We start from the raw sequence: 14,689 nt of genomic DNA on the forward strand, positions 1-14,689 counted from the left end.
TACGTCATCAGGGAAGCTGGAGACTGGGTAAGAATGGGGGTCACTGCAATTTCAACCATAGCCAGAGAGGTAGTGGGTGAAAGATAGAGATAGAAGTAACGGCAAGTCTGCTGAGGGTGGCAGGGTGAGGAGAGGGTGCAAATGGCCATTGGACTATATTATGAGTAGCACTGGAATAGACGAACCTCAGTAGTCAATAAGTTAACACATTTCACAGTGGCTGCACAGAAAGGTTCCAAGAGAAAACAAGGCTTCTGAGGTTAGTTGCCAACAGAGCGGTGAGGCTGGCTTAAACATTTGTTGTAATTTTGATCAGGAACGAGGTATTACTGTCATTTGTATTTGTGGTAAAAGGTTACAACAAGCTTCCATATGAAGATTAAAATCCAAGCTTAACACAAAAGATTTTCTTGAGTGAACCACAAAATTTTTAAAAAGTTATGCACAAACTACATTCAGTGAGTTAAACAGTTTATCAGACAAACAGCGACAAAACATTTATACTCGTACTGTGATGCTTTTGTTAATTTCTGGAATGTTGCTGAAGTGTCAGACAATGAGACTATAAGTGAGGAGTCAGCAAATGATCACACCAACATGTGTGTGTTGGTGGGTGGGAGGGAGAAGAGAAATAGGAAGGGGACAGGGGGTTTCCAGGGCAGTAGACCTGAAACCATGAGTTACAATCACAGTACACCCATCAGCCAATCATCAAGAGAACAAGTCATTTATGTCACCACTTACATGCCCTAGTGCTCAATCTACAAAACAAGTGAGAGTATGAATGAAGAAACAACTATTCAATGGGAATTCGAAGTCCTGGAAGGAAAGGACTACTGCTCCCTGTGTTTGGTCATTCAAAAACATTCACCCATCTACCCTGTACTTGTAATACACAACTTCAATTTGTTAATTTAGATCAAAAGCTGTATTAGACATGATCTCACACCATTTCTAAATAAGATACAGAGCTGTTCTGTGAGCATCAGACTCTCACCCCTTCAATCTTCTTTCTGATGTCATAATATCTCTTCCCAGCTAAGGGCAAGTGGGAAACCAGTTGTCATTCCTTTGTCAATGCCGGTTTTGGTCTGGTCACTAGAAGTTGACTGATTAAGACAGGTGAACTTATGCCCAAAGTTTTCCCTCAGTCTTGGAGAAGCAATTGCCATCTGTTCACTGTCACCACCCCAAGACAGCCTAACTACCATCTGGAATGTCCTCACTGTACGAGGAATCAAGTGATCCAGCTGTGTGTGAAGCAGAGTAAATGCACACCACGGCACTGCTCCAAGGATTTTAACACTGGCACCAGCATAGCAAGAAGAATTCTTCCAATCTGTGCAAAGAACATGAATTGAAGTATGTCCAGAGTTGAGCGTTTGGATCTGAAATACTTGGTTGATGAACATGTACGTTGGAGAAATACAGCACCATGCACAACTGTGTCATGTTTTCATTAGTAGAAAAGAAGCTTGAAGGTATAAATCACAAAATATGTTACACAGGTCTCATCCGTATTACTATTTGATGTTCTCTAGAACACAAAGGGGCAACAGACAGAGTTTTACCGACACTGGAGGGAGGACTGCGCTGATCACTTTGTGTAACATCAGAAATGCCTTCACAAAGTAATTTACTCATCGTAGCCAGAGCAATTCTTTCCTCAATCAAAACAAGGATCAGGATCCAAGTGGCACAGTATGAGAATCAATGTTGGATCCAACAGACAGCAATTCAACACCAGAAAGGATCTACTCCATCCAAACTGAATATCATGTCACAAAAATAAAAACACTGGCTGGTGTAGTCATCTGTCACTAGATGTTGCGAGCACATTCAGTAAGTAATACATTAGCATGCTTTGTAAATACAGTAATAAAGACATCTAGGACCAGATCCACATAACTGTACCAAGTTTTACTCCTGAAAATTGGAAACAGAGGTCAGGGATAAGACTCCTATACCAAACAGTGATGACAGTGCCAGAAGAAAACCCTACTCTAAAAAGTTTATTAAAATTGTCAGCTTGGCTCAGTTGAGTTCCCTCACCTGTGAGTCAGAACACTGTGGATTCAAACTCTACTCCAAAACTTGGAACACATAATCTAGGCTGACACTTCAGTGCAGTACAGAGGGAGTGCTGCGTTGTCAGAGATGCCGTACTTCAGATGAAACATTAAACTGAGGGGGTTCTCCCAATGTTCTAACTAACTTCAACCAACACTGCCAAAACACACAGAGTAACTGGTCATTTATCTCTCTGATGTTTGTGGGACCTTGCTGTATCCAAAATGGCTGCTGCATTTGTCTATGTAACTGCGACTGTATTTCCAAGCAACTGATAGTAGGTGAAGCTTTGAGGGGTCTTAGAGATGTGATATGGTGCAATACAAGTGCAAGTTAGCCTTTCTCCTTGAACGAAATGCCCGTCCTATGAACCCTGTGCTGCTGTGTAGTGAAGCTTTTAACACTGCCTCCTTCAGCCACACAGGGATGTTGCTGCTTCTCCTACGCAAAAAGCATTCTGGGAAGGGTGATATAATTGCGGTCAACCTGTGGTCAGTAGCTCTTCTGTAGAACTTTCTAGAGGACTGTATCTAATAAACACTTTTTGAAATTCTCTGTTAAGAATTACAGATCTGGTGTACAACACAGCCCACCACAATGATGTCATCCTTCCCAGAATGGATTGCTTTAAAAGAAGCAACGGCATCCCCTGGTGGTGAAAGTGAAATCCCTCCTCAGTACAGCACTGAGTACTGCCGAGGGCCAGATTTACTGGGAATGTAAATTAGGTAGAATCCCTCTTTAACCATTATGGAAAAAGAAACTGGCTGTAGACATCACCAGTAGATAGACAAAATTAAAAAGGATAAACTGGCTGGCCACACATCTCTTTCCCAGCTCTTCAGCTCTCTCGTAGGGTGGTCCCAGGCAAAAGGCAGCCAGAGAATGCCAAGGACGTACACTCTAGAGCCTGCAATCGGTGATAAAACAGCCTCTTTTTATCTTCCTTACTGAAGGTAAACATGGAGCATTAAAGCAGCAAGGATTTGGTGGGTCCACTACATATAAACTGCCCCACATTACCTGGCAAGCACCAAAGTTTCCTAAATTGGAACCTGCAGGGCCTTAATAGTTGGGAAAGGAGGTGACTTATGCTGCATCTCATGTAGACTCTAGCTCAGCCTAATTGATAAAGAACCATTTTTAACCTTGAAGCTATGGAAACAGAATGAGAAGTTACACATCATAATTGGCCCTGAAAAGCTTCTACCACAAGGGTAAAGTATTGCAATAAAGCCCCAGGCATCTGGTCCTTAGAAGGAGCTAGCAGCAGCAATGAATTGGACAGCATCATGTGTGAATGTGTGCACTAAAATGCCTTTCAATGTGACAGCAATAGAAGGAAATCTTCACCTCTCATTTACATTTTATTTTAAACCATGGAATAAAGCAGATGGAAAACAGATGAAAGCATAATGTTTAACATATAAAACAAACAATCTTAATGTGGCCTAGTAGCACAGCACTCGTACGCCAGAGCAGAATGGTTTCTGGTTCCAATTCATAGTTCCCCACATGAGGAGCTCCTCGGCAGGCTGCAAAATCAAGTTGCTTTCCTCAAAAGATGAGGAAACAAGCAGGACAGAATCAGAATTCAGCTGCTCTATGTACCCCCAAGTGCCTGGCTGGAGAGTGCAGCTGTCAAATGCCTTGGAACAAGCTGGCAGCCTAGTTGGCAAATGGAGGGTGGCGAGATCAGTGACAACCCCCACCCTTCCCAACAAAACATGTATACATGCAGCCAGTGGGGCAGGAGTTAGCATGTCAGTGATAGAGATACTAAGAAAAACTTGCAAATGCAGGACGTTGGAAATAAAACGTGAAAACATGAAAATATCCAGCAGGTCTGAAGAGTGAAAAAAAACAGGTTAGTGAATCAACTGAGACCGTTCATGAGAATTGAGTTTCGACAAAGGATCTCTACCCAACATGATCCACGATCCAATTAAGCATTTTTGGTTTTTATTTAAGTTAGTGATAACTCCTGTTGTATATTATCTCATTCAAACACACACACATCACAGAGAATCTAGGTTATTACTAGGAACTGATAAGTAGGATGGTTTTCAAAAAGACAAAGTAACTCGAAAAACGATTTTAAAAAAAAACTGCACAAGGCGATTGTAATATTTCTCAGAATATACTCACTCAGGAACCTTGTAGACGTCAGAGTACAGTCCTGCCTTCTGGTATTTTTTCTTTGGAGGGCGAGGGGCCTTCTTTTCCCTCTGGATGGGTGGTTGCGGATGTGCTGTTGCTGATTCTGTCGATGCTGTCTTCCCTGCAGTCTCTGATGGGGCAGCTGTTTCTGAAGACAACTCGGGGGAGCTGGTTGCAGTGAACAAAGATGCAGCAGTTTAATATTACTCTCTGTCCCCAAATTCCCTCAAAATAAATGTCCTTCCGCCTTTGAGCTGAAGTTGCTGGGTTTCAAAATATCTAGGGCAGGGAGGCTCAGAACATTTTTCTTCATGGTCCCAGAGCCTCAGGGGCCGCCAATAAAGTTTAAATCCACGTTCCCATTAATTTTCAGATATCTCAGATTGCAAATAGTAACAGATCTTGGTGTTTTGATTTAGCATTTATCCACCAATCAAGCAACAGTGCCAAGAACAGCTTTCTCCCAACGTCTAGACTTCTCAAAATTCAAACAGGTCAAACAAGTGAATATAAGCGCGAATGGGACTGAGTTTCCTAAAGTTGAAAGGGCCAGATTGCCAGAGCTCAGGGGCTGCAGTTCAGGCATTTCTGGTCTAGGGCCAGCCTGCACTTGCAGCTCTAATTGGAGTCTGTTGGGCCAGTCACTTTGAGAACTTGACTTGATTTCAAATCTTAGCCTTGACTTGACATTTTAACTTGGTTGCCCTATATAGACAAGCTTTGTTGGCTCTTCATCAGACCAATAGAAAGAGTGCCTCGCAATGACAGAGCAACCCATCTTGGAAGAGAGGGAAGCCATTCACCATTCTCCCCCACAGTAGAAGAACTGGTGAAATCCATGGGCCCAAACTATCCTACCCTCCAGGAAAGTGGGCAACACAGAGGCAAGAACAAAAAAAGTATTAAAAAAAAGACTATTAAAAGGTTTGTTAATGTGGTTATAAATTAAGAAAGTTATCCCCAATTTTGACTGTCATATGGCTGGCATTCTCAGTGCACAACTATGGACTGTAGGGAAGCTTTGACAACTCAAGGGCAATTAGGTACGGGCAATAAATGCTGGCTTCGCCAGCGCCGCCCACATCCCGTGAACGAATTAAAAAAAGTGTGCTCAAACAATGCATACGGTAAGAGAGGGGTGGAAAATGATTCAAATCCCAGCTCAGATCTTCTTTCTTATTCTGGTGCCTATGGAACATACTCCCAACAAGGAGTCAATATCTTCAGCAGGAGAGGAGGGAAGCAAAGAAAAAAAGAGACACTTACCCATCTTCAAAGTGCCTTTTCCGTTTCACACCTTTCCTATGCTCAGATTGCTGCTGGTTCACGCTCTGCAGCACTGATTCAATAACATCCATGATTGTGTCCGAATCTCTGTTCTTCTCTGTACTCTCACTCTGCTCCTTGGACAACACTTTGTCTTCTGTAGGAAGCACAGAGGTGCAGAGCTGAGAGAGGCTCAAATCTCGCTTCCTGGGTCTCCCTCGCTTGCGTTTCACAATGTTGTTACCTGTCCGTGACTGCCTCTGCAGTTTTTTTGCTTTCAGAATCTTGTTAACGTGATCCAGGTTCTTCTTGGTGGCTAAGATTTTGTCAAAATTGCACATTCTCCTTGCCTGACACTGCATGGCTTCTATTCTGCCCCTCTTCAGTCGATGGCCAGCAATTATAGTCTGTTTGTCTGTAGATAACGGGCTATTCTCTGGGAAATCATTTGGTGCGACAGTTTGAGTGGGAGGTGTTTCTGCCCTTTTATTCTGGCACCTTTCCTGACTGTAGCTTTTACCAGAGGTGGGAGTTGCGGGGCTGTCGGGGCAAGTAACCGTTACACTGGCTATGACGTCTTCTATTGTCTTCTCTATGGCCATTTGTTGTGACCCATCTTGCGTTATACGCTGTATAACATTCTCAATAGCTTCCTCCACTGGACTTCCTAGCTTTGTACCTCGGGATGCTGATCCTGTTCCTTAAAAGAAAGAGAATTTAATCAGAAAAATACTTGCTGTGTACAGTTGCAATGAGGGCCATAAAACAACTCTGCCCCTTTCTTTGTTCCAGTGTAAGAATTTGTCTAGTTTACACCATTAATGAAGGGGAGTGCTTCCAATTTCCCTACACACTCTCGTATGAACTAGCAAATTACATTCTCTCAGGCCTGTGATCACTGGTTTTCCAGGATCCACCTACACAGAGGCGCAGCACAGCATGGGGTATGGCTGAAGAATACAAAGAAGTTATGAAGAATTTTGCTACTTGTATCAGAATTATATTGGGGCCAAAATGTCTGCAGTGCATTTAAAAAAAAAGTATACAATATTTGTACATCAGTCCAGTGAATTACTGGTTTGAGAATAAAAGCTTTATTATGGCTGAAAAATGTTCAAAAATCAAGTAATTTGTGCAATGCTGCTATAATCATTTTGGGGCTAAGAATGAAGTCTGCTCAAAAAAGAAAAACACAACAAATTGAAGAACATGTGGAGCTGTAACACAAACCCTATATAATGGAGTGAAAGGGAAATGATTTGGTGCATTGGAATTCTACACTTGGAACCATGATGTGCACAGCAGGACTGGGCTACAGCAACACGAGGGCGGGTAAATCCTGCTGCCTGATGACAGAGGCAAGACACCTGGACCTCTACATCACTCCCCTTTCTTTAGTTTTCCAGCTACTACAAATGCTCAAGATAGTGAGGTGGGATAGTCTAGACTGCAAACTTGACAAAACCAACAAGCAGTGTTCACTGAGCAGAAGGTGTAACTCAAGTTGGGTTCCCCGAATAACAGCAATTTTTCATAAGAACATAAGAACATAAGAAATTGGAGCAGGAGTAGGCCAATCGGCCCCTCGAGCCTGCTCCGCCATTCAATAAGATCATGGCTGATCTGATCCCAACCACAAATCTAAAGAACACAAGAAGTCGGAGCAGGACCCGGCCACATAGCCCCTGGGCCCTCTCCGCCACCCACAGGGCATTGACCGATCCGAACTCAGCTTCATGTCCAATTTCCTGCCCGCTCCCCATAACCCCTAATTCCCTTTACTTCTAGGAAACTGTCTATTTCTGTTTTAAATTTATCTAATGATGTAGCTTCCACAGCTTCCTGGGGCATCAAATTCCACAGACCTACCACCCTCTGAGTGAAGAAGTTTCTCCTCATCTCAGTTTTGAAAGAGCAGCCCCTTATTCTAAGATTATGCCCCCTAGTTCTAGTTTCACCCATCTTTGGGAACATCCTTACTGCATCCACCCGATCAAGACCCTTCACAATCTTATATGTTTCAATAAGATCGCCTCTCATTCTTCTGAACTCCAATGAGTAGAGTCCCAATCTACTCAACCTCTCCTCATATGTCCGCCCCCTACTTCTGCTCACCATTCCATCAAATAACTTCACTGAAATTCAACAAATCTCATCCAAACAAGCAGGGACTTGAACTTTTAGTGACCTGCTGACCGGGAGATAAGATCTCAAGTGCTTGGCCTATTAGACCATCCTAGGTAACTGGGTATGTGAGACAGACTGCTACATCTTTTGCACCCATCTTACTGAAATGTGCTGATAGGAACATAGGAACAAGGAGTAGGCCATTCAGCCCCTCGTGCCTGCTCCACCATTTGATAAGATCATGGCTGATCTGTGATCTAGCTCCATATATCTGCCTTTGGCCCATATCCCTTAATACCTTTGGTTGCCAAAAAGCTATCTATCTCAGATTTAAATTTAGCAATTGAGCTAATATCATGTTGGGGCAACAGAAAGAGACATTAACAAATGCACACACACAGGAGGAGGGAGGGAGGGGAGAGATCAACAGAGACAGATACACACACACAAAGGAGGTAGGGCGGGGAGTGATCAACAGAGCCAGATACACACACACAAAGGAGGTAGGGCGGGGAGTGATCAACAGAGACAGATACACACACACAAAGGAGGTAGGGCGGGGAGTGATCAATACAGCCAGATACACACACACAAAGGAGGTAGGGAGGGGAGTGATCAACAGAGCCAGATACACACACACAAAGGAGGTAGGGCGGGGAGTGATCAATACAGCCAGATACACACACACACAAAGGAGGTAGGGCGGGGAGTGATCAACAGAGCCAGATACACACACAGGAGGGAGGGGAGTGATCAATACAGCCAGATACACACAAAGGAGGTAGGGCGGGGAGTGATCAATACAGCCAGATACACACACAGGAGGTAGGGCGGGGAGTGATCAATACAGCCAGATACACACACAGGAGGTAGGGCGGGGAGTGATCAATACAGCCAGATACACACACAGGAGGAGGGAGGGGAGTGATCAATACAGCCAGATACACACACAGGAGGAGGGAGGGGAGTGATCAATACAGCCAGATACACACACAGGAGGGAGGGAGGGGAGTGATCAATACAGCCAGATACACACACAGGAGGGAGGGAGGGGAGTGATCAATACAGCCAGATACACACACAGGAGGAGGGAGGGGAGTGATCAATACAGCCAGATACACACACAGGAGGGAGGGGAGTGATCAATACAGCCAGATACACACACAGGAGGAGGGAGGGGAGTGATCAATACAGCCAGATACACACACAGGAGGAGGGAGGGGAGTGATCAATACAGCCAGATACACACACAGGAGGGAGGGGAGTGATCAATACAGCCAGATACACACACAGGAGGAGGGAGGGGAGTGATCAATACAGCCAGATACACACACAGGAGGAGGGAGAAGAGTGATCAATACAGCCAGATACACACAGAGGAGGGAGGGGAGTGATCAATACAGCCAGATACACACACAGGAGGGAGGGGAGTGATCAATACAGCCAGATACACACACAGGAGGAGGGAGGGGAGTGATCAATACAGCCAGATACACACACAGGAGGAGGGGAGTGATCAATACACACACACACACACAAACAAAGGGAGGGAGGGAGGGGAGTGATCAATAGAGCCAGACACACACACACACACACACAAAGGGAGGGAGGGAGGGGAGTGATCAATAGAGCCAGACACACACACACACAGGAGGGAGGGAGGGGAGTGATCAATAGAGCCGGACACACACACACACACACACACACACACACAGGAGGGAGGGAGAGATCAACAGAGCCAGATACACACAAACACACACACACACACAAAGGGAGGGAGGGGGAGGGGAGAGATCAACAGAGCCAGATACACACACACACACACACACACACACACACACACACACACACAAAGGTGGAAAAAAGAGATGGAATAAAGACTCATTTCCCAGTTGTGTATCGTTAACTGACAATGTTGCCACCACCAGACCACAGCTGCATTTTTAAGGCGGTATCATTATTTTTTGACATTTACCATTTATCTAAATTGTCCTGTTGACTAAATAAATATTTTAGATAATTGACAGTGCATCAATTCCAACATTGTACGGTCTATATGGATTAATCATGAAACTGAGACACAACATGGAACAATGACACACGGGCATGCAGGGAAGTGCAACAGGTCTGGATTTGTAATATCTGGATAAACGGCTGCCACTAAATGTATGAAAAAGGAGTGCTTGATTATCATTAGAACAGAAAAAGGCACTATTTCTGGCTGACAATTACACTCCAAACAGCTATACCACACGTGGAGAGAGACAAGTGGTTAACCTTTTTGCAGCTGAAGCCCCATTTCTGTAGAGTTCTGCAGCTGTTTATAATATGGACAGTCAAATAGCCACAAGGGCAATCCCTGCAATGTCCTGATAATGGGTATACTCAGTCCAGTGCGAGTGAGTGAGCGAGGGCGAGAGAAAGTATGTCTGAGAGTGAAAGCTTGGGATTTGTGGAATAGAGTGTAATACGACGGAGAGTGGCTCAGGCCAGGTTATAAACAGCAAGAACAAAGCTGGTGTAGTTTGCAAGGCTATTGGTTTCCACTCTTTGATCATGCTCCCAGCCTGCTTCCAGCATCAGTCTCTTCCCTTTCCTCATCTCCCCATTGGTGAATTTTCTCCGTATGAGTTTGCTAACAGAGCCACGGTTTTCCATGAAACTTCTCATCATCTGGCAAGAGGTATAATTTTACAAACATATTGTGTTTTACTTAGATTTCACTGTCATGTGTTACCTTGCATTGCATTTTTGACAAATAAATGCCATTTAAGGCAGTACCATACTAGGTGGGTTTATAGCACAATCTCTCAGAGAAAGAATTCACCTTTATCGGAAATTCCCATTTCCATTATTATGATCAACTCAATACTTTACACATGTAAAAGGCTCAGCTTTTTTCGTTCTTCCCCCTCTCTTTAAGGCACTGACTCTTGCTGGGTCCCACAGGCTCCGGCTCATCTCCGCACCTCCCCCAGGTACCGTGCTTCATATGGGAGCTCAGAAAGTGACCGTCAGCAGGCTATTCGATGACCGAGGCACCATAGCCGGCCTGATGTTGTCCGCACCAACAGGGAAACACAGGAACTTTCCAGCAGAGGTCACTAAATAGAAATTAGGAACAAGAATCCAGGCTGGTTCTTGATCTCTTGAGCCACGTATAACGAGGCCAGCAAAGACAATTACTGTCTTAAAGAATGACCTTTGGATGTGACCCATGTGAAAAGATACACATAGTTTGCAAGCTCAAAGTATGTTTAATTCGCAGATGGCACTTCAGTAATGAAGAAGTTAAAACATTATCATTAGCCAATTACAGTTTATGAACCTGCCATTACTATAATCACAGGTTTACACTGACTTATTTCAGGCAGCGTTCCAGGTACATTCAGGCTGTTGAGCATATGTGCCGATTTGCTTAAATTCTCCTAAATATGTGATTTCGATAACATACTGTTTGGGCTGCAATGAAAAAAACCCACTGACATACGCAATTGGGTGGCAGACGCAATTTAACAGGTAGAGGCAGATCAACACTGAACCCCTTTTTTTTCCCCCTGAAATGGAATTCTCTACTTCACATATCATATCAGTTATAAATCAAGGACATTAGGAGCTCAATGAGTAACAAGGCTGGAATTCAGGCAGGCAGTTGGGTGATGTCATGAACTGCACAGCAGAGTTCCGAGAATGAATTACTGCCCGAGACTCACAGCAAGCTATTAGTTAGTCTTTGCTTTAAGTTGCCTAGAGTTTATATTGTGGTACTCATTTAAGATTTCATTTCTGCTATCACATGATAGGCCAGCTGAACACAGTGAAGACACTGTAATGTAGATGAACAGTGATGTAAAAGCTGCAGGTACATGGAATCCCGTGATGCCACACTCACCTTGTGTTGTGTAGCGCTACCTTCCAACTGTCAACCTTAGGGAATGATAGGTGTCACTTTATCGAATAATCTTTCAGTGGTAACTTGGCTCAGTAGGTAGCAGTCTTGTTTGAGTCAGAAGGTCATGGGTTTGTACCCCACTCCAAGACTTGAGCCCAGTATCTAGGCTGACACTTCAGTGCAGTACACAGGGAGTGTTGCATTGTCAGAGGTGCCATCTTTCGGATGAGGTGTTAAACTGAGGCCCCACCTGTCTGTCTACGGCGGATGATTAAGATCTCATGGCACTATATGAAGAGCAGCAGGGAGTTTTCCTGGTGTCTTGGTCAACTTTGATCCTTCAACCAACATTACCAAAATAGATAACTGGTCATTTATCTCATATGTTGTTTGTGGGATCTTACTGTGTGCAAGATGGTTGCCCTGTTTGCCTACATAACAGTCACTGCATTTCAAAAGTAATTCTTTGGCTGTGAAGCACTTTGGGACATCTATAATAAAGGGGTTTATAAATGCACCCTTTTTCTTTCTGCTCACTCCCACCACCTCATGACGTTCTTACTGGCAACAAAAGCTCTTTTTAGAACTCCGATTTTATTGGTTAAATTTGAGTTTACTGAATGGGAGTTGGAGTTTACAGCATAAAATCAGAGCTAAACGTGGCCTGTTGGAGGGGGTGTGGTGGATTGGGGGGGGGGGGGGGTGGTGACAAACACTTTTCCTAACAAGTGCAATTGATTCTAATGGTAAAATACTACTTTAAACAGGAGTAACGTTCTATAAACTTAATAAATCCATCCAGGAGAGAATCCAAAATATAATCGAGTGTGGATGTATAATACCAATACTCACTCACAAATTAGATAAAAGAAAGATTTGCAAATGCTGGAAATGTGAGATAAAAACAAAAAAGAATGCTGTAAACAAACAGCAGTTCTGTCAGCATCTGAAAAGAAGACATGTTAACGTTTCGGGTGGACACCCATCGTTAAAGGGGGAAGTCAGTATTACTGCCCCCTCCTATTTCCATATTATTAGTACAATGGTCTTATAGCAGGAGGGTAAACCAACTGTCCCAGTTCAACGTACTGTCTCCCCCATCTCCCGCAAAGATGGGAGTGCCTTGCTGTAGTGTGGTTTACTACCCAACACACCATTTAAACTGAGAGAAAGCGTCCTAAGAGTAGAAAAAGGAGTCTGAAGACCCAAGCCACAAGCATCTGGATATCTGAAGATTTAAAATAGTTTCCAGCAGAAAAAACATTTTATTTTTTAGATTTAAATAGTTAACAAAACTAAAACCCTCACAGCAGCTAATAGTTAATGTCAATTGGAGATCTTACAGTAAAAACAATGGCCATGGAATATTTATTTCAACCCACAACTGAAAAGGTCAAGGCTCACAATGAACCTGGTCCTAAAGATCATCTTCATTTCCTCCCCCTTCCACCCGCCCCTTTCCTCTCCCGATAGTGTCAACTCTCGCTGGGTACGGCTCTGTGAGCATGGCAGCATCCGGTACCTTGGCTTCATGTGTTTCCAGATAATGAGTGACACCAGGCTATTCTATCACAAGAGACATTACATCCAAGCCCAACCCCATCCTAACCCGGCATTTACTCATGGTCGCTTTTCAGCAAAAATCACTGGGTGATGAAGAGCAGGAACTCAGTCTGTTTCCCCCCCCCACCCCTGCACCCCCCACTCCCATTGGACAGACGTGGAGACAAAGTGTAGTACTCCCACTGGTGCCTTGGCTGAGATAAGCAAACTCACTTCGACTGGAAGGCAACCTTTGACCTTCTGCTCCGCACAGCTCACAGCTACATCTCTGGCTTGTTGAAGGAATGGAAGGCTAAAGGTCGAATTCATAAAAGGTCATCTGCCTATAGTGATTAACCACTCTATGAAAACATCCAAAGGGGACTTTTAGGCAGGTTTGACTTTAATTTTAACTGCTAAAAATAAGCGGTCATTGTAAATAAAATTGGAAGAAAAAATTGCATCACTGAGACCTGAACAGCTTTCTTTTCAACAGGTCTGACGAGCATCTGATTTAAGTAGAAGGACCCGCTCTAATACAACTGCATAGCCACAAGACAAGAACAAACCTTTCCACCCATGATTAAAATGGTTCATCAACTTTAATTCCTTGTAGAAGAGTTAAAATTTAGCAACCATGCAGAGAGCCGCTGCTGACACCAGTTAAGTACAACAAAGTAACAAGTGCAATGGGCTCCCATTTTAACTGGGTCATTCGGATTCAATAGAAGATGAAAAGTGTTTGTGTCAGAACAGTTTGAACAAATTATTAATTAAGATGGGAGTCATAAAGAATACGTACGATGTCAGAGAACACGTTGGATCACACTGAAAGGCATATGATAGTTTTTTAAAGTGGTTTTCACTTCAGAGAGGGAGTCATAAACAAGTATTATCAGAGTTTGTGATGGGTGTATTATGTGGTTACTGTGTCAGTGAGGGAACCATAAACAAAGTAGGTTACATCAAAGGTTGTGGTACCATGAGCGAGATGTTTTTCGTTATCAGAGATAAGCAGATGATAATAGTGAGAGGTGTATCACATGGTTTGTCAGTCACTGAGGCTCCTACAAAGTGGGTCACATCAGAAATCGTGAGGTTAGTTACTCGGGTTTGTGGTGCAGAGTACACAATTACAAGTGTCATGTGGTTTCTGTAGGTGGGTTAGATCAAGAGGTTACAGCAGGATTATTACAGTGAGGGGTAACTAATCATTGGCAATAACTAGGTTACTGCTCACTTGTGTTACTGCCAGAATTCACAAAGACATGCAGCAGATGGATGTTTTCCACACACCAAAGACCAGATAATATAACTTCAGATGACACATTTGACCAATGTGACACTGAGGACAGGCAATGGTAGTGTGCACCTAATCTGATCTGATTTTCAGCCTTGGGTAACAATTAGGAGTTGGGAATGTGTGATTGCTTCATCTAATTTCTTCCATTTGGTTTACATGGGCACAATGATTCCAGCAATCAGAAATGGGATTAGGATTTTCCTGCAGGGGTAATTTTCGACTGTACAACAAACACGACAGACCATCATGCTTCTGAAAAGCACAGAGCAGTACACAAATCAATGTGTGAAATGGAAACTGGGCAACCTTTTGAAAGGTTGTAAATAGAA

At 43.5% G+C, this 14,689-nt stretch overlaps 1 protein-coding gene across 2 annotated transcripts in view; it reads right to left on the reverse strand.

Annotated features, from left to right (window-relative positions):
- The window catches only part of ash1l (ash1 (absent, small, or homeotic)-like (Drosophila)), a 181,377-nt gene that overhangs the window by 79,968 nt on the left and 86,720 nt on the right, over positions 1-14,689 (reverse strand). For both annotated transcript variants that reach the window (XM_067975852.1, XM_067975851.1), the window contains exons 5-6: positions 5,497-6,196; positions 4,219-4,398 (exon numbers count right to left, since the gene is read on the reverse strand). In XM_067975852.1, coding sequence (XP_067831953.1) covers positions 4,219-4,398; positions 5,497-6,196 — 880 coding nt within the window. The remainder of the gene's footprint in view (positions 1-4,218; positions 4,399-5,496; positions 6,197-14,689) is intronic.

The sequence above is a fragment of the Heptranchias perlo genome, chromosome 44 (assembly GCF_035084215.1).
Source record: "Heptranchias perlo isolate sHepPer1 chromosome 44, sHepPer1.hap1, whole genome shotgun sequence".
Classification (NCBI taxonomy): Eukaryota; Metazoa; Chordata; class Chondrichthyes; order Hexanchiformes; family Hexanchidae; genus Heptranchias; species Heptranchias perlo.